Raw genomic sequence first — 18016 nt, 5'->3', positions numbered from 1 at the left:
GGTATTAAGTGTTTTATATAATTATTTCATTTTAAAAGCTTAAGAAAAGAGGGGTATGACGGAGTCTTCAGGGGTGCCTGAAATGTTTCATATCTTGATCTGGGTTGTGATTACACCAGCATGTAAAAATTCATTAAGCTATACACATAAGATGTGTGATGTTTGTATATGTTATACATCAATTTTAAAAATTTAAAAACTAGGGGAGGGGTAGGGTGTAGCTCAGTGGTAGAGTGCATACTTAGCATTCACAAGGTCCTGGATTCAATTCCCAGTACCTCCATTAAAATAAATAAATAAACCTAATTACCTCCCTTCTCCCCCCCCCCAAAAATTTAAAAATTTGAAGATTTCATTTAGTGAAATAGATTCCTGATTTCCAGTTCCCACCATGCTTGTTCTTCAAGCCATTCCTAACTTTTTACTTTGCTCTGTTTATTTAGTCAGTTTGCTAAGAGGTGGGATTCCAGTTTCTCATCACAGAAGGATGAATGAAAAATGAAACTTCTTAGAAATGGAAAGTGTTTTACCAAAACTGTACTTTCCCTGCCCATTCTATTACTAATACCAGTTTTCAGATTGACTTCCTCATAAGACTGACATTCCTTTTTATGCTTCTTAACATTTCTTCAACTAAGAAAATTTCTTTTCTCATTATTTCTTTTTCCTCCATTGGGGAGTGAAATCAAAAGTAACCAAAATTGTTTTGGTTTGCTGCTTCTGTGTTATCTCTTGTTACTAACAAGGCAGTGCACGTGAATTTCATTTAGTCTGTTCTTCTCCCAATTACAGTGCCTTCTGTCTCCATCTTCCTAATTTCCCTATCCTAAGTATTTGCAGATTTGTAGTACATCAGCCATTTTATGAAATGAGGTTGGGAGTTTTCTGCCTGTGTTTTTTCCCTTCCAAGTTTCAGATCCAAAAACATGTGTTGGTAGTTTGGCAAGGGAAACTAAAAAACAGGCTTTTTTGTTTGTTTCTTTCTTTCTCTCTTTCCCAGTTACCTTGTAGCAGGGTTTCTCAACAGAGACACAAATGACATTTGGGTCAGATAATTTTTTGTTTTGGGACATTGTCCTGTGCATTATAGGATATGTATCAGCATCCCAGACCTCTACCCCCTAGAGTTCTGTAGCATCCTCCCAGTTGTGACAATCAAAAATTTCTCCAAACACTGCCAAATGTACCATGGCGGGCAAGAGTTGCCCCTAGTTGAGAACCACTGCTGTATAGTGTAAGCTGCATTTAGAGAAAATGTGCATGGGGGAAAGAATCAAGTTTGGCACATGATGAAAATTCCCATTAGATCTTCTAGCATGTTATCTAGATCAGAGCTGTCCAAAAGAAATAGAATACAAACCACAAAATGCAAGCTACATATGTAATTTTAAATTTTCTAGTAGCCACATTAAAAAGTAAAACTAAACAAGTAAAATTTAATAATATATTTTATTTAACCCAATATATCCAAAATATTATCATTTCAACATGTAATCAAAATTAATGAGATATGTTACATTCTCTTTTTCTTTTTTTGTACTGTTTGAAATTCATTGTGTGTTTTGATTCATATTACATCTCAATTTGAACTAGCCACATTTCAAGTGCTCAGTAGCCATGTGCAGCTAGTGGCTACCATATTGGATAGTGCAAATCTAAATCATCTTGGTCTCTAGATAGAGTGCAAATTAGCACATAATACTTTCCCTCTCCCATTTATGCCGAGAAACTGTCCTGATTTGTTTACTTGAGCAAATAAGGCTCTAAACTTGTGTTACTATTCAGATCTTTTCCCAAGACTTATAAATTGCCTTCCTGATCCAATATGACTCAAATTCTTCAGCCCCCATTTTGAATGATATCAGCCCTCAAGTGTCTTGGAGATGGTCAATATCTACACATTTATTGAAAATTATCATTATTTACCCTACAACCAGAGTCAGTATTCCCTAAGTTGAGTGGCTGTTTGCCAAAATCTTAGTCATAGGAAAGATCAAAGAAGATCCGTTAAGGGAATTAACAAATGGGAGAGCCAGATTTTAAATGGGCAATAATTCAAAAAGAAAATCCTTTTGGGAGCCCCTCCACTCATTTGATTTAATTCAATAGAATAATCTATATTTTTAATAAGGTCAAATTTTTATCACTTAATTTTAGATGTTTTAATTGAGAAATTGCTTTTAGAGAGATGGTTTCCTAAGTATTCAGTTCAAGATTGACCTAGAGAATTCTTGAGTTAATTCTTAATAAGTAAGAGGGAATAGGGAACAATGAAAATAATAGCGAGATTGACATTCACTTTGATAAAAAGCTTTAGTATCCTTTTGTTCTCTCCCTCCTACTCTAGCTGTGCAAGAATTATGTTGGAGGTAGCAGGGAGAGATGACTGGAACCAAGACCAGGCCAGTGCTCTGCTTCTTAAAATTCTGCCCTTCTGGCTCCTCCTCCTCTGAAGTATGCATGCTACCTGATGTAGTCAGGAAGGATTCTTGACTTTTGTTGTGTCATTGACCCCCAATGGCAGTTGGGTGAAGCCTACGAAGCCCTTCTCAGAATACTATTTTTAAGTCAGTAAAATGAAAGATACAGGATTACACAGTAAGCAATTATTTTGAAATACAGTTATCAAAAAGTCTTAAAATATTTGATAATGTGATACATGTGCTTTTTTAAAGTTAATGCTTTAAATAAGTTTTAGTTTTTAGTGTTCTGGGTTTTATTGTTGTTCTCTTTTTGGGGGGAGGTAATTAGGTTTTTTGTTGTTGTTTTAATGGAAGTGCTGGGGATTGAACGCAGGACCTTGTGCTTGCTAGGCATACACTCTACCACTGAGCTATACCTTCATCCTTGCTTTAAATAAGTTTTAGTGGAAGTTCTGGTAACTATCATAATTTAAAGTGATGAGTAGAAAGGCTATTTTGAGGTATCTATAATAACTAATATGATAAGAAACTAGGTACAATTTCTATTATGAATTAGGAATAAATTTTAGTTAGAGTTTAGTGAAAATAAAAGTGTAATTTTTTTTTTCTAGTCCGTGATCATGGTTACCAAAACCTCTGAGATGCTATTGGGTGGGAGATCCCTTCAACCACCTTCAGTTCTCTTCAGACCCCAGCTTTTGATATGGAAAAAAATAAATAACCCAAAGTGGAACGGGGTGTTGTGGAAGGGAGTTTGGGGGTGTGCAGCAGAGAGGAACAAGACCTGGAGGACAAAAAAGGCAAGTCAGGACTGTGCAGAGCAGTTGTAACAAGAAGGGGAGTTGCCTTTTAAAATATTAAACAGTCCTAACCAGTGTAAAACCTCAAGGTTTAAAATTGTTCTCTGAACAGTTTTGAGCAAACTAAGGTTTTTGATAGTAGAAAAGGACTTTTTGCTTGAAAGTCATTCTTGTATATACTAGAACATAGTGCCAGATTTTTCAAGCTACCTACAGGATATTTCCTTGAAGTATCTATAAATGTATTTTTATTTAAAAAGATTGTTATAACATTACCAATAGATTTTGAAAATTTATGCCCCTGTCTAATTCACGACTCTTCCTATCCATGTAAAATGGTGTTTTTCCTTCACTGTAGATTAGGTTCTGCTCATTTCCTTTTACTGAATACTCGGCAGTCCTAGACCCTCCACAGTGACTTGTTTAATCTACAAATATCCTACCCCTGGTTAACAGACTATCCCCTCCCTTCCCTACCCCCATCCCCATCCTTCTTTCCTTAGGGAAGAATCTGTGACTGAAAAGTTGATGCCTACAGTTAACCAACAATAGAGAAAACTAAAGTTCTTGGCTAAATATCGCCACACTTTAAAATTCGATTTTGTCCTAGACCCATTGGAAACCACTAAGGCAGTCTTCTTTTGACTGTTTTACTTCTTGGTTCTTCATTCTTTTAATTGAAAATTCCCTTTACCCCTTCAGGCCTATGGACCTAGCTTGGAAGGACTTTAGGTCTTAAGCTGGCTTTAGTTATGATAGGGCTCAGAGAAAATTTAGGGAAAGCTACTTTTAAATAAAATAAAGAAACTTAAACAGTTCAGTGTTGCTTTCTTAACTGGATAGGTGCTAGGATGGGGCGACTCCTGTCTGGTTTGTAGTCAAGAAGAACTGTGGAAAGAAGGCTCTAAAGATAAGTTTTGTATCTAAAGAGGAGAGTGAAAAGAGAGGACTAACCAGTCATTATTTTATAAACAAAAAGACTAAACAGAACCATGTTTCAGAGCCTGGCTGGTGAAGGAGCTGTGGAAACTGCAGCATCCAAGCTGTTACTGTATTGCAGGCATGTTTTAATGAAGGAAAGTGCTTAGCCAGCCTCAAAGGGAATTTTGAGGGTATCATTTTTTTTGAATTACTGCTGTTCATCTGTTCCCTTCACTTCCCTCTTCTGAAGAAAGGGTGGGAGCATAAATTATTGTCCGGTAACCCTATCTTTTAGTCATAAACTGAGGCAGACCTAGCCTCACATTTTCATTGTCCTTTCACCCAAGCCCCTAAATAAATAAAATCTATACCATCTTCCTTTTCCTTTCCCTCATCCTGCCTACAGGCTTCTCCCTACCCTAACAGAAAATTTTTTTGCTTGCATTTGTATTCTACCATTATATAGCCAGCAGCATTGCACTGGCCCCTTTATGGCCGATGGAGCCCAGGCGGGCTGCCCGATGAAGGGAGACAGCATTTGGCCGATGGGGCTGGTGTGTGCCATTACTGTTGGCCATTGGGCCTATGTCCTCTACAGCTCCATCCTGGCTCATTAAAACCCTGAGCCAAATAGCTGGGCAGGCGCCTGCTGCAGCACTGTGGGGTCCAGGAAGTTAAATGGTTCTCCTAATCCTGCATAATTTATCTCCCTGTTAGCCCCCTCATAAATAGTCCAATTCAACCCCGCCATGGAGAGCTTCATTCTGAATTTCCTATTTTCGTGATGACCAGCTAGTGCCCAGCCTTTCCCTTCTTCTTTCTTTATTATTATTATTATTATTAAAAATTATTTTCCCCTTGTTTGCTCTGAGTTTGCCTTCGTGGGATTTTTTTGTGTTTTTTTGTTTGTTTGTTTGTTTTTTATTCTTTCATTTGGAGCCTCCTGCCTGGATCCCACTTCACCAACAATCTGTCCATTTCTCTCGTTTGGACCTGATATTACAGAGCAGTTGGTGCTGCGCTCTTCCCCGTTCTCTCTCCTCCCAGCTTTCTAGTGCTTCTTTTTCTCCTTCCCTATTTTCTCATTTTTAATCCATATCCTCTCCTTCTCCATCACTTCCATTTTTCTCTCCTTTCCATTCCTTCTCCAGCCCCTATTTCCAGGGACCAACCTTATTGCAGGTTGTTTGGTAGGACGTTTTAAATGGGCACTGAATCACTTATTTTTTTTCACATCTCCGTTTCTGTTTCATTTCAGAGATTTACAAACGAGGACCACCTGGCAGTTCATAAACACAAGCATGAGATGACATTGAAATTTGGCCCAGCCCGAACTGACTCAGTCATCATTGCAGGTATTTGCCGCCCCAGAAGCCACGTGCCTTGATATCACCAGTTAAGATTAATATCAGGGACCAGATGTACTGGGAGCTATACTCCCCTTCTCCCATTAAGAGCCCTTATGTGATCTGCATTTAATCAGGAAAAAGGAACACTAAATGCTCCCAAGTTTCTATTGTGCCTTCCACTCTCAGTTTTTAATGCAAGACTGGGTTTTGTGGTTTTTGAGGGTAGGTGTGTTGAGGTTTTGTCTTAGCTTTTTTCAGTCTGTTCCCTCCTTGCCTTTTTATTAAGACTTTGGAAGATTTACAGACAAAAGATGCCTTTGACATTTCTCCCTACCCACAGGGAAGGGGTGAACAAAAGAAAGCTAGAAAGCCGACCTAGCCTGGCTGCTTCTCTTCCACCGGGTGTTAGTTTTCCCCTGAGCAGGCAGATTGTCAGTTCGTAAATTCAACTTCCCTTCATGAACCCAGACACCAGTGAGGGCAAACAAGACATTTAGTCAATGGGACTTTTCTTAGCCAGTTTGGGTGACCTGGAACCTCTCAACGGTTGTTTTAGATAATTGTTTAGATATTGTTTTGCTCACCTATGCCTTTCTCAAAGGAGCATTCTCACAAACTGCTCTCAAACCACGCAGTAGTCCTGTTATGCCATTTTCAGCTGGACAGACATACAAACCAAAGTGGGCTTTTTATTTTGATACCATGAGGGGTTCTGATTTAGCCTGAGTTAAACAAGCTTATCTCGATATTCAACCAATAGGGAATTTAGTTGGTGGTTATTATATTACGTCAGTTAATGACTCACATAGGTACAATTTCTCGGAGTACTACTAGCCAAAATTCTGCTTCAGACACAGAGAAGGAAAGAGAGAATCTCCTCCCATATTTCTGTACATGAAGAAGGGGGCTTGCCCTACAGATTTCCTGTTCCTTATTAATTAAGCAGGTATTTGTTGAACATCTACCGTGTGCACCAGGCACTTTGCTGGGAGTTTGTGGATTGTAATTCCCAGAAAAAGACTTGAGTGGGGGACGTTGTGATTGATTAAGAAACCCTGAGGGAGGTCTTCAGAAAGGATAGCTAGGGTGTAAACATGTATGTAGGCAACACATACTTAAAGTTATTGCCAAGGCATATGTACATGAAAAAAAAATTAGTATTTGCAGTCAAGTACAGGTGAATAATACAAACAATATTAATGCTAAGAGAATTAATATTAAGTGAAATTGATCAGAGAAGTTTATGAAAGGTGAATTTGGGGCAAGGTTATCAAGTTAGAGAGGTTATTCCAAATGAGTGGAAGGGCCTATGCCATGTCTCCAGGAATAGTGAGAGAAATTGATACAGGACACTCCCGAGGAAAGAAAATGTTTCCCTGTTACTCTTCGCATTCTCTTTTGGAGTGCTTGTCCAGTTGCACACTTCAGCTGTCTTGTCTTCATGTCAATGACTAAACTTACCTCCTTGTCCCCTGAGCCAATTCCTCTCCTTTGTTATTCAGTGATATCAGTATTCCCAAAATCTTGATTTGTTTTATTCTTTCTTCAAATTCTGGCTTTTCTTTCTTTCTGTGCTTCCTGCCATCCACTGTCTTATGCTCTTCCATAGTCCCCAGCTGGCCTCCTTGACTAGTCTCTTGTTCTAATCCATCTTGCATTCTTTTGAAAAGCCAGACTTCCTTAAAGTCTTCTTCTCTGCTCAAAATCTGTCATTATCCTATTTTCTCTTACTTTAAGGCTATTTATACTTTGGTTTTCAGGCTTTCTATACTCTAGCCCCATGGTATCTACCCAACTTGAGATGCAGCTTATATACCTAACATGATTATCTTGACCTAAACACACCTTTTTCTCCTCATCTATATATTGGTGCCCATAACCTGTCTCTCTCTGTGCCTTCACCTGGCTTACTCCCTTATATTCTAAATCTTTTCTCTACTGTCAGAAGCTGTTCTTTAAGGCTCCAGCTCAAGTCCTGCTTCTTGAAACCCTTCCTGTGTACTCTGTCATTTTTTTTTTATTCTGTCATTATTTTGTCTTTAGTTTCTGCAACAAATTTATTCTCTACTGCACATGGTACCTACTTTTTATATACTTTGATACTCTCTGTATATGTTAATTTTATTTCCTCACCTAAAAAAACATTTTCTTAATTCTCTGGGGCAAGAACTATGTCTTATATTTGGGCAAAACTCCTATACTCCTATCTCTTACCACCTCCAAATGTACACACAAATGTATGCATGTAGCACCAAAATACAGAAAGTATTTAGTAAACACTTGTTGATTTCTTTGGAATCATCAGAGCAGTCTAAGGGTTTTCTTATAAATTTTCTGGCTGTTTGGCTGTTTGTTCAGGAATGGGAGAAGTTTGTATGAGCCTCAGATCAGAGATCCAAAAGGCCCTCTTCTGCACAGCGATGCCCTTAGCTGCCCCGTCCTGTTCAACTTGAGTTGTGATTTTTTTATGTGCCCTTACTGAAGTACTCTCTAAGCATAAGGGAATATTACCTCCACTCACCCAGGGATGGAGGGAAAGTGGCTTTATCATTGGCTAACCAAAGCTGCTAGAGAACCTTTTAAAACTATTTTGGGAGGTAGTGGTAATTTTTCCAAACACTCTGATTCAGAAGAGGTTTTGTTTAAATGAAAAAAAAAAATTATGTTGTTTCCATGGAAAATCCCACTGGACTATTCCCAATTGATCATGCTAGAAGGAGTGATTTTAATCTTAGGTCTCCTTAAAATATCATTTAAACATTGTTCAATTCCTATCATTCAATTTAGTGGTTTGGAGTATGAGATGAATCCCTGAGATGATAAGCATGCCAAGGAAAACTGTCATAATAGGGTTAGGACCAGGGGACAAGAGTTAACTGACCTAAGAGAAAAAAACTAGAAAAGCAGGTTGGGGAGAAAGAAGATGAAATCTGAAATTCATGTCAGTTGAAAAGTTCCCATGGGTTACCAAGAACCTTCCTCTTCCCAAGGGCAGAGGCACTGTGCTGAAGAAAGATTTGTGTAGTCCCCAAGAGGGTATTTTGGCTGGTAAATATAAATCCAAATATCCTCGTTTCCGGAATTCGCCCTGGGCCCAGGTCTCTGTGAAGTGAGCGCTATTGTTTGCAGTTTCCTTTTCTAGCTCAGGATCTTGCTGTCTTGTTCCCTAGCCCCTAGATTTGCTTGGAATGCTTTCAGAAGGTAACAGACCCTTACCTCAGTGACCACTGAAAGACAAGGAATCATTTCTTACTTGCTAGCTTTAGCATACAGATTGAACCATCTGATCCTCAGTTTCTCCTCATCAGATTTTTAACATCCATCTGCTTCAAACTGCTTACATCAGACCTAGCAGGGAATAAGTGCAAAGAGAAAATGTCACTTAACTGTACTTGATGTTCCAGTCTGGAGGTTTCACGAACTCCACCTGGGTGGGCAGTTTTGTTTTGTTTGGGGATGCAGAAGCTGAAACCAGCCTCTGGGAGAAAGGTGGTTATATCTATAGTCACAGCAAAACATTGTTCTGTCTTCCCTCTGCTGGCCTTGAGGCAACACAGCACAGACACCCTCTGGTGGCCTAGCACCAGTCTTTACTGACTAGACTCCATAAAAGCAAATTTGCCCTAAAACAGAGGTTCTGTCTAAATAGAAAAATAAAAATATGTTCTCTTTATACTCTCAAGTTTTAATTTCAGGTCAAAACTAAAATAGAAATTCCTTTTCTTTTCATGTCTACAGATCAGACTCCTACTCCGACTAGATTCCTGAAGAACTGTGAAGAGGTGGGGCTCTTCAATGAACTAGCTAGCTCCTTTGAACATGAATTCAAGAAAGCTGCAGATGAGGATGAAAAAAAGGCAAGAGGCGGGGCTTTTGCTGAAAAACTGGTGGTGTTCAGATCTAGGCAACTGTCATTGTGCCCTGGGATAATTTGCTTAATTGGTTAAAGCACAAAATTATGGGCTTTGTTCTACAGAACCAGATAGTACTCACTAGTCCTAGTCAGCCATCCAGGTCTTTAGGGGGTCCAGATGATGGATCCGCACAAGTGTTGGATCTTCATCAAAATTCAGTCTTCTTGCCCTTCCAATGGAGTACTATCCAGTAATCTATTTTTTTAAATTATTTTCTGAATATGTTGAAGATGTTTAAAAAAAGATTATAAGTTACTCAGATTTTTTTAGGTAGCATCTTTTTTCTGCCAAATCCCACTCTTTTCTGAGCTAATCTGACTTCTCACCTGTACTGTTTTATTCAAGTGGCCAATCAATAAACACTTACTGAATTTAGACTCTTTGTTTCAGTGTATTTGGCTCTTACCTTCAGGTAGCTCTCTAGAAATAGTCAAGATGTTGAGCTTAAAGAAGGATGTTCTTTAAAGCCTTTCAAAGGTCAACAACCAGGATAGAGAAAGAACTAGAAATTATATTATTTCAGGAGCATTTAAAGAAACTGAGGAAATGTTGCTTGGAAAAGGGAAGATTTTATGTGAACAAAATTGGAATCTTCAACTACTTTAAGAGCTTTCATGTAAAAGAGGGGTTAAACTTATTCTGTGTGCCCCAGACGCAGAAGCAGGACCAGCAGGTGGAAGTGATCACAAAGTGTGTTCAATTATGTCTGTGCCACTTAGTATAGATGTTGTAGAGAGGATTAAAATGTTGGAATCACTTCAGATTCTGAGGTGCTGTGCTTCTGATTTTAGCCTTTATATTCCAAATCCCTAGAGAATCCTTTAGTTTGGAAGATCAGAGGAAATTGTTTAGGAAGCAGAGTCAAAGAAAAATAGTTTGCATGGAATAAGAGGTTTTGGTGAAAAAGGAAAGGAAATTGGAAAGATCAAGGTTTATTCTACTTTAGAACTAGAATTCTGGTTTATTAATCACTATTCAAATTTGAGTCCAAAAAAATTTTTTTAAAACACGCACAGAAAAATAAATAAATAAATAAATAAATAAATAAATAAATAAATAAATAAATAAATAAATAAATAAAGTCAGATCTATGTTCCATAATAATTCAGAAAAATTCCAATATCTCTATCTCAAAACATCTATACTTTATTAACACATATACCTCCCACAATTGAATGGTGCAGTGAGGCATGGAATCCCATCAGAATATAGAAAAGAGAAGACATAGAAAAAATTTCCAAGGGAGCCCTTTCCTTCTAAGAGGGAGATAGCAGGTAAATCAAGAGAGTTTGCTCAGGATTTTCCCAGCCAGCTTGAATTATAAGAATAAAGTGTTCTAATCACTGGGCATTTTGCATGTTCCATAGCTTTCTGTGAACTTCATTTCATGCTATCTCCCGCAAACTAAAAGAAAGTGGGGAAAAACTCAGTGGCATGTATCTGTAGTTCTCCTTTCAAGTGGCAAAACTAGCCACAGTCTCCTCATTCTTTTCTTCAGAGACCCAGGCCCTTCATCAATCCATTGCTTCAGCCTGTGTGGTATAATTTTATTTTACAGCTTCCTTACCTCATCCCCCATCATTTCTCTCTCCCCCAAAATAAAAAATAAGTCAAATTTTTTCTACCAGGATGTGAAAGAATTTTAAACCAAACTCATAATAGACAAATTCAAGAAAATTAGCCTCCTTTTAAAGGCTTCAAGTTTTTTCCACTGCCATTTTAGCTCGGTTGACACAGGAAGGAGGCCATTCATAGTTGGTCAGGCCATTACTCAGTGGGCATCTCTCGGTGTTTCTCCCTTCCTGTACAGGGGTGGTCTTCACCTCCCCTTGATGAGAAGCACAGGCTCAGTAGAAAATTGTCTCCAGGAATGTTTAATGAGCTCAAAACTTTCCTGAACCACAGCTTTTCTAGGAGATGCCCCTAGGAGATTTTAAACCTGTGGTTGTGTTTACTTAGAGGCCTCTCCTTCCCACCAACCCTCTGGCTTCAGGGATTCAAGAATTAGGTCAGTTGGGCGTGACATCTTAACATTGTAGGAAAAACGAGGGCATAAATGAAACCATCCTTGCTGTTGCTCATAGTCATCAGATGGGAGAGAAAGAACCGTTACCACCTTCTCTAATGTAGTAGACACCAAATTATCCTCAATTTGCTCAACTACCAAATTTCTAGTGATTAAGGTAGCAAGGGATGAATTAGAAACAAGCTTCTCTTTCACCAAGAAGCCTAGGATATGAGAAGAATAGAACAAAGGATCCGCTTTGTCATGAAACTGAACTGCAATGCCAGCCCTCCTGTTGTGGCGCAGTTACCAGGGCCATCATCTCAGATGGTTTATTGTTCCCTTCAAAGCCGTTTACAGCACCACAGTTCTGTGAGGTGATTGCACCACTGCCAGAAAGTACTCCCTCGTTTCTGGTTTTCTCCCGTCCTGCTCTTAGGACCAAGTTCTAACATCTTGAACTGATCAGACGATCAGCCTTTCCTTTCTTTGTTACGCCAAAATCCTATCTTCCTAAGTTCTAGCCTCTAATACCAGATTTTGGGATGAGATCACCATCAAGCACGGGGAGTTCCCCAGAAAAGACATTTCCTCTCTTGCTGACAGTACCTTCGTAGCCAATCGGCTTTTGTTTGCTTTTGATATTTGGGTAATCTAGTCATTCTGCTTAGCAGAAAAAGTGTTCACAGCTCTCTAGTAGCCAACAGAGCTGGTTGGGAATATGAAGACACTGGATTCAGTAATCACTGTATTTCCTGGAAAATAATATAATCATAGTATTTGCAAATGACATATTTCCCCCCTCACCCTTTTCAGGGTCTTTATAAGCACTTTAAGTTTTTTTTTCCCCTTTTGAAGTCATTATAAATATTCACCCTTGGTGAAGCAGGTTATGACTTCATTTTATACTTGGGAAACAGAAGCCCTGAGAAGTTAAATGATTTGGCCAGAGTTGTACTAAAACCTAGGCTCCACATTTCTTTGCCTTTCAGTTCAGTGCTTTGACCAAGGGCTGAACTTCTTAGAAGTACATTCCCTCATCTTTTAACTGGAAAGATATGGATTTAACCTGAAGGGAATCATGGGGTTGAACTATGTACATTTCTCTCTTTCAGCAGGCTGCTTCTGGGCCCCTAGACATGTCTCTGCCTTCTACACCAGACATCAAAATCAAAGAAGAAGAGCCAGTGGAGGTGGACTCATCACCACCTGACAGCCCTGCCTCTAGCCCCTGCTCCCCACCACTCAAGGAAAAGGTAGAACTCTCAACCAAGAGTCATCCCAAATATTAATTGCTAGATGAAGTTATGATGCTTTAGTTGTATAAGTGTTGTATGATACAGGAGGATTGATTATATTTAAACAAATATTAATTGTTTAGAAGGTTTATATAAATTACACCTTTTCTGTGACCCACCAACTCCACTTAGAAGTCTGTGTAAAAGAGAAATTAATATGTCCACCAAAAGAGGTGTATGAGGATGTCCATAGCAATTGTATTCATTATAGTGAAAAAACTGGAAGCAATCCAAGTGAATGAATGAATCAACAAGAGAATGAATAAATTGTAGTGTATTTCTAAAGTGGAATAATACCACATAGCATTAAAAAAAGAATGGGCTAATGATTACACAGCAGTGTGGATGAAGCTCACAAATGTTATGTTGAACAACAACAAAAAAATTCAGACACAAAAGCACATACTATATGAAGCCATTTATATCAAGTTCAAGAGGCAGCAAAACTATTTGATGATGATGGAACTGAGAACAGTGTTTACCTCTTGTGAGGGAAGGTATAGATTAGGAAGGGACACGGGGTGCTGGAAACAGGCTCTGTTTTGAGTTTACATACGTAAAAAGTCATTTAGTTTTATTTTATCCTTTAGATCAATGTACTTTGCTGTATATATGTTGTACTTTAAAGTGAAAAAGCAAAATCACATAATTCATAAATTGGACATCAAACAATTCAGGAGAAAAGTCTTCCCAAAGGAAAATTTTCTAGTGACTCAGAGGGAATGTCTACCAGGATTCTAATTATTGTTTTTTTAAAGGAAACTCTTTGTGAAGTATTATTTTTATAAATTTATTAAAATATAGCACACATATAGGAAAGTACATAAATTGTAAGTATACAGCTTACTGAATTTTCATAAAGTTTACAGCCTGTGTAACCAGCACCTAGATGTTATCGGAACCTCAGAAGCCCCTCATGCCTCCTTCTAGTCACTACTGTTCTACCAGTGGGTAATTTTAATATCCATTGTGTATAGAGCATCCATACCTCATCTTACCTCCCTCCAGAACTGGTTTGATAACATCTCAAAACTACTCCCTCCATAACATTACAACTATCCCCCCCACCCTGTTTCATCAACAGCCAGGCCCTAGAGGCTGTCTAGAGATGTTTTTAGGGCCAGTGTGGCCATAGGCAATGTAAGGTCCTAACAGGCTAACAGTAGGAAGCAGTTTGTTTTATCACAGCATGATCATTATTCAGACTTCCATAGCCCTTTTTTTAAGGGGTCTATAGGAGATATTGGGTTGCCTTATCACCAGTCTTATACCTGCCTTTTCCCATTAGAGATCAGCAGACACTTGAGCATAAGTTTAGAATGAGAGTATCTAGATTGTGAAAAATTGTAACAGTCTTTAGAATTTACGTGATACTGTCATGCTTCTACAAAGATTTCAGGTTGTCTTCCAACTGTCATCTCCTTCATATAGCCATCATCCCTGAAAGGGAGTTAGCCAAAAGGTCTTAACTCGGCATTCCTGCTGAATGGGTGAGTGAGGTATGGGTCCATGATCATAATTAAATCAGGTCATAATTTACGTGAGTAGCCCTAGTGCTCTCGCCGGGAAATTTATACTAGATTTTACGAGCTATGTATTTCCTTGTTAGCAGCTCCTTAAAGCGTTTTGTGATCTGCTGGTGTCTTCTCCCCAGGAAGTTGCCCCAAAGCCTGTTGTGATCTCTACCCCTACGCCTACCATCGTACGCCCTGGCTCCCTGCCTCTCCACTTGGGCTATGATCCACTTCACCCAACCCTTCCCTCCCCAACGTCCGTCATCACACAGGCTCCACCATCCAACAGGCAGCTCGGGTAAGTAAAGAGAGTGAGGAGAAACAGAAAAGCCTGAATCTCTTTCTTCTTTGTGAAATTATTTGATAAAATATAGAGACTTTCTTTTTTTTTTTAATTACAAATATCGTTTATGAATATTGACATAAAAATCCTGAACAACATACTAGCAAATCAGAGCAGTACATTAAAAGAGTTATACACCATGGGATTTATTCCTGGAATTTGAGAATGGGTCAACAGACAAAAAAATTAATCAATGTAATATGTCACATTAATAGAATAAAGGAAAAAAACAAAATCATCTCAATTGAGGCAATAAAAGAATTTGAGAAAATTCAACATCCTTTCATGATAAAGAAAAAAAAACACTTAATAAACTAGAAATAGAAGGAAACTTCCACACCATGATAAAGGCCATATATGAAAAACCCACAGCTAACAACATACTCAGTGAAGGACTGAAAGCTCTTTCCTTACAATCGGGAACGATGCCCACTTTTACCACTTCTAGTCAATATTGTATTAGAAGTTCTAGTCAGAGCAAGTAGGCAAGAAAAAGAAATAAAAGGCATCTGAGTTAGAAAGGAAGGAGTAAAATTATCTCTAGTCACAGATGACATGGTTTATTTCAAAAACACTGAAGATTACACACATACAAAGGAGACTGTTTCTGAATACTCAAGGAAAACAAGTCACTGAGATTGTCTCTCAAAATAAATCGCCCCCCATAATCTTTACCTTTTTAGTAGACAAGCAAGTAATTTATTTGGGGGTGTACTTCCAGTTTGGAAGTTTAACACTTCTTCAATCTATAAGAAGAATCCTTAGAACTTTAGGAAGTTCATCATAATGGTGGAAGACACACAGGGAAGTATATATTTAGTTCTTGGCCTCAATCATATGGGAGTTTATGGGGACACTACTAAATGAGAGGCTGAAACCCCTTAAGTCATCTTTTTTTTTAAGTCATCTTTTTTAAGCCTGATGTTCCCCTCAGTCCCAGTTAGGGTTCTTCGTCTTTGTTATTGCTAATTTTGTCTGTCTGTTTTGTGTTCACTCCCAGCATGGCCCATACAGATTTCCTAATGGGATGACTTAAGATCCTGTCCCTAGGTTCCTATGGATTATGAGATTGTTGTCAGGATTCAGCCTCTTAAAGTTTATTGTTCTCCAGACCCACTAGGAAAAATACAAAGGGAAAGCTGCTTTCTTAGGCAGAGTAGAGCAAAACGTGGAAAGGAACAAGAACTTACTCGCGTTTGGCTATCATATGACATAATTCAGTTTTGCAAAATGACAACTTTGATCCAAGTCTTCCTTGCCTAAGGCAAGACAGAAGTTACACAGACCAGTGGTAGGGATGTTTATTTGTTATTTGTTCTAAACTCTTAATAGGATTAGCTTCCTATTCACTTGAATTCAGTGGTGTTTGCTTAATTTGTACGGTGTAAAGATCTTGCCATTTCTCTCCATCTATAAAGTAAGATAAGTAGCATTCCCTGCCTTTTCCACTTCCATGAGAGTGTCAAGATTTTGCAATGCTACCCTAACTAGAAAAGACTAGGAAATCTGCTGTATAGAAGGAAGATCATTGGCAGAAACGTCTGTATTATGAGCATTTCACTTCATGTCTCCTCTAGGTCTCCCACTGGCTCCCTCCCTCTCGTCATGCATCTTGCTAATGGACAGACCATGCCTATGCTGCCAGGGCCTCCGGTACAGATGCCTTCTGTTATATCGGTGAGCTCTGTAGTTGGGGCAGCCAACCCTACCAACAAACTAATCCCTCCCTTCCACCTGAATGCTCATAAACACACATGAGCCCCAGGGAAACGTGGGCTCTGGTCTGTATTAGTTGAGCATGGCAGCCTGCCCATACTCTTCACTAACCTCTGCCAAGCCAGCGCTATGGAACACTGGACAGAGACTCATCTGGACAATTGGCTCCTGGTCTAGGAATTGGTCTTGCCAGCCTGGTTGATTTCACTTGGCACTAAGTACCTTACAAATTGCCCACCACTTTCCTCAAGATATGGCCTCAGCCTTTCCCATAGCAACTGTCATAGCACTAAAGGATTAGATCCCCTGTCCTGTGATGCTCCATGGGGGAAGGCACTTCCCAGCCTGTTTCTGCATGTCCTACAGGCAGGTTGCATAGAACAGAGCCTAATGTGCCAGTCTCAACAGCACTTCATTTGGGGAGGCTATTGCCCTACCAGTAGTATTATGTTCCCTTCTGGTTTTTCTTCCTTCTCTTGATCCAGCTGGCTAGACCTGTGTCCATGGTGCCTAACATTCCTGGTATCCCTGGCCCACCAGTTAACAGCAGTGGTTCCATTTCCCCCTCTGGCCACCCTATGCCATCAGAAGCCAAGATGGTGAGTACATCCCAGCCTGAGGTAATGCTGGCGCTTCTGAAAGAAGTGGTATCTGCCTAAGTTTTTCAAGTGAGCCAAGCGTGGGAACCTTTTGGGGCTTGCAAAGCGAAGACCCACCCTGTTGTGTGGTCTGGAGAAGAAAGGATCCTGATTCATGACTCCTGTCTCCTCTCTTCCACCTTTAGAGCCTGGTACATAGACCATGGAGTGAAAAGAAGCAGCACAGATTGTTTGGAGTGGAACTCTTGCTGTTTCAGTTCCAGGGTGACAGATGGAGGGTGGATGAGTGGGCAGGAGAGCTGGCCAAGAGGTGAATAACTGTGTAACCAGCCCCTGGCCAGGTTCCAGGAGAGAGCTTTCATCTGGACTCCATTGCTTCAACAACCCCTACCCTCCAACTGTGTGCAGGATAATAGTGAGGAAACAGAGTAGGCATTTTAGGGATCCATGTGCACATTCTCTCTCCCTGTCATTTTCTTTTAATCCCTCTCTTAAGGGAAAATTGGTGTGGGAATTTTAACTGACTGGTCAGTAGTAAAATCTAAGCCCACTCGTCTCACCCTTGACAAGCGATTTTTTCTTATCTTTTCCCACAGAGACTAAAAGCCACCCTAACCCACCAAGTCTCCTCAATCAATGGTGGTTGTGGAATGGTGGTGGGTACTGCCAGCACCATGGTGACAGCCCGTCCAGAGCAAAGTCAGATCCTCATCCAGCACCCTGACGCCCCATCCCCCGCCCAGCCACAGGTCAGTGGATGGGGGAATAAGCTGTGTCACCATTACTCTTTCTGTCATATCTATTTTTCAAGGAGCAGAAAAATGAGAAAAGGATGGATTTCGGCTTTCTGGGCATCTTCCCGCACTTTGTTTCTTGTTGACAGTTTGACAGTAGCAAAACGCACTATTCTTTATCCATCTTTGTGTTACACTAATGCAAACAGACTGGATAATGCAGAACTGTCACAGAGGAGGTCTCAACTTGTTTTCTGCCTTTTGGTTATTTGTATACGTGACTGCTATATGTGCAGAACCCTCAAAAATGTGACAGAACCTCACTTTAAACCACTCTGTACTCCAAGGGGTGCTCCTCTAGTCTCTCCCATCTTAAGTCTTACCAAAACAAAGAAACAAA

General features: G+C 39.5%; 1 protein-coding gene across 11 annotated transcripts in view; it reads left to right on the top strand.

Moving 5' to 3' along the window:
• Positions 1 to 18016, top strand: part of ATF7 (activating transcription factor 7) — an 81666-nt gene that overhangs the window by 51531 nt on the left and 12119 nt on the right. For 7 of the 11 annotated variants that reach the window (XR_004324495.1, XM_032492963.1, XM_032492971.1 and 4 more), the window contains 7 exons: positions 5403 to 5499; positions 9232 to 9350; positions 12528 to 12668; positions 14365 to 14522; positions 16145 to 16244; positions 16769 to 16882; positions 17479 to 17631. Coding sequence is in view for 10 of the 11 variants with exons in the window: in XM_032492963.1 (XP_032348854.1) it covers positions 5403 to 5499; positions 9232 to 9350; positions 12528 to 12668; positions 14365 to 14522; positions 16145 to 16244; positions 16769 to 16882; positions 17479 to 17631 (882 nt within the window). In the remaining variant the exon portion in view is untranslated. Of the gene's footprint in view, positions 1 to 5402; positions 5500 to 9231; positions 9351 to 12525; positions 12669 to 14364; positions 14523 to 16144; positions 16245 to 16768; positions 16883 to 17478; positions 17632 to 18016 lie in introns of those variants that run through there. The other 4 variants (XM_032492970.1, XM_032492967.1, XM_032492968.1 and 1 more) reach the window with 2 other exon arrangements.

The sequence above is a fragment of the Camelus ferus genome, chromosome 12 (assembly GCF_009834535.1).
Source record: "Camelus ferus isolate YT-003-E chromosome 12, BCGSAC_Cfer_1.0, whole genome shotgun sequence".
In the NCBI taxonomy this organism is placed as follows: Eukaryota; Metazoa; Chordata; class Mammalia; order Artiodactyla; family Camelidae; genus Camelus; species Camelus ferus.
The sequence above is the reverse complement of the archived record's forward strand: the minus strand, read 5'-3'. Positions and strand labels throughout refer to the sequence as shown.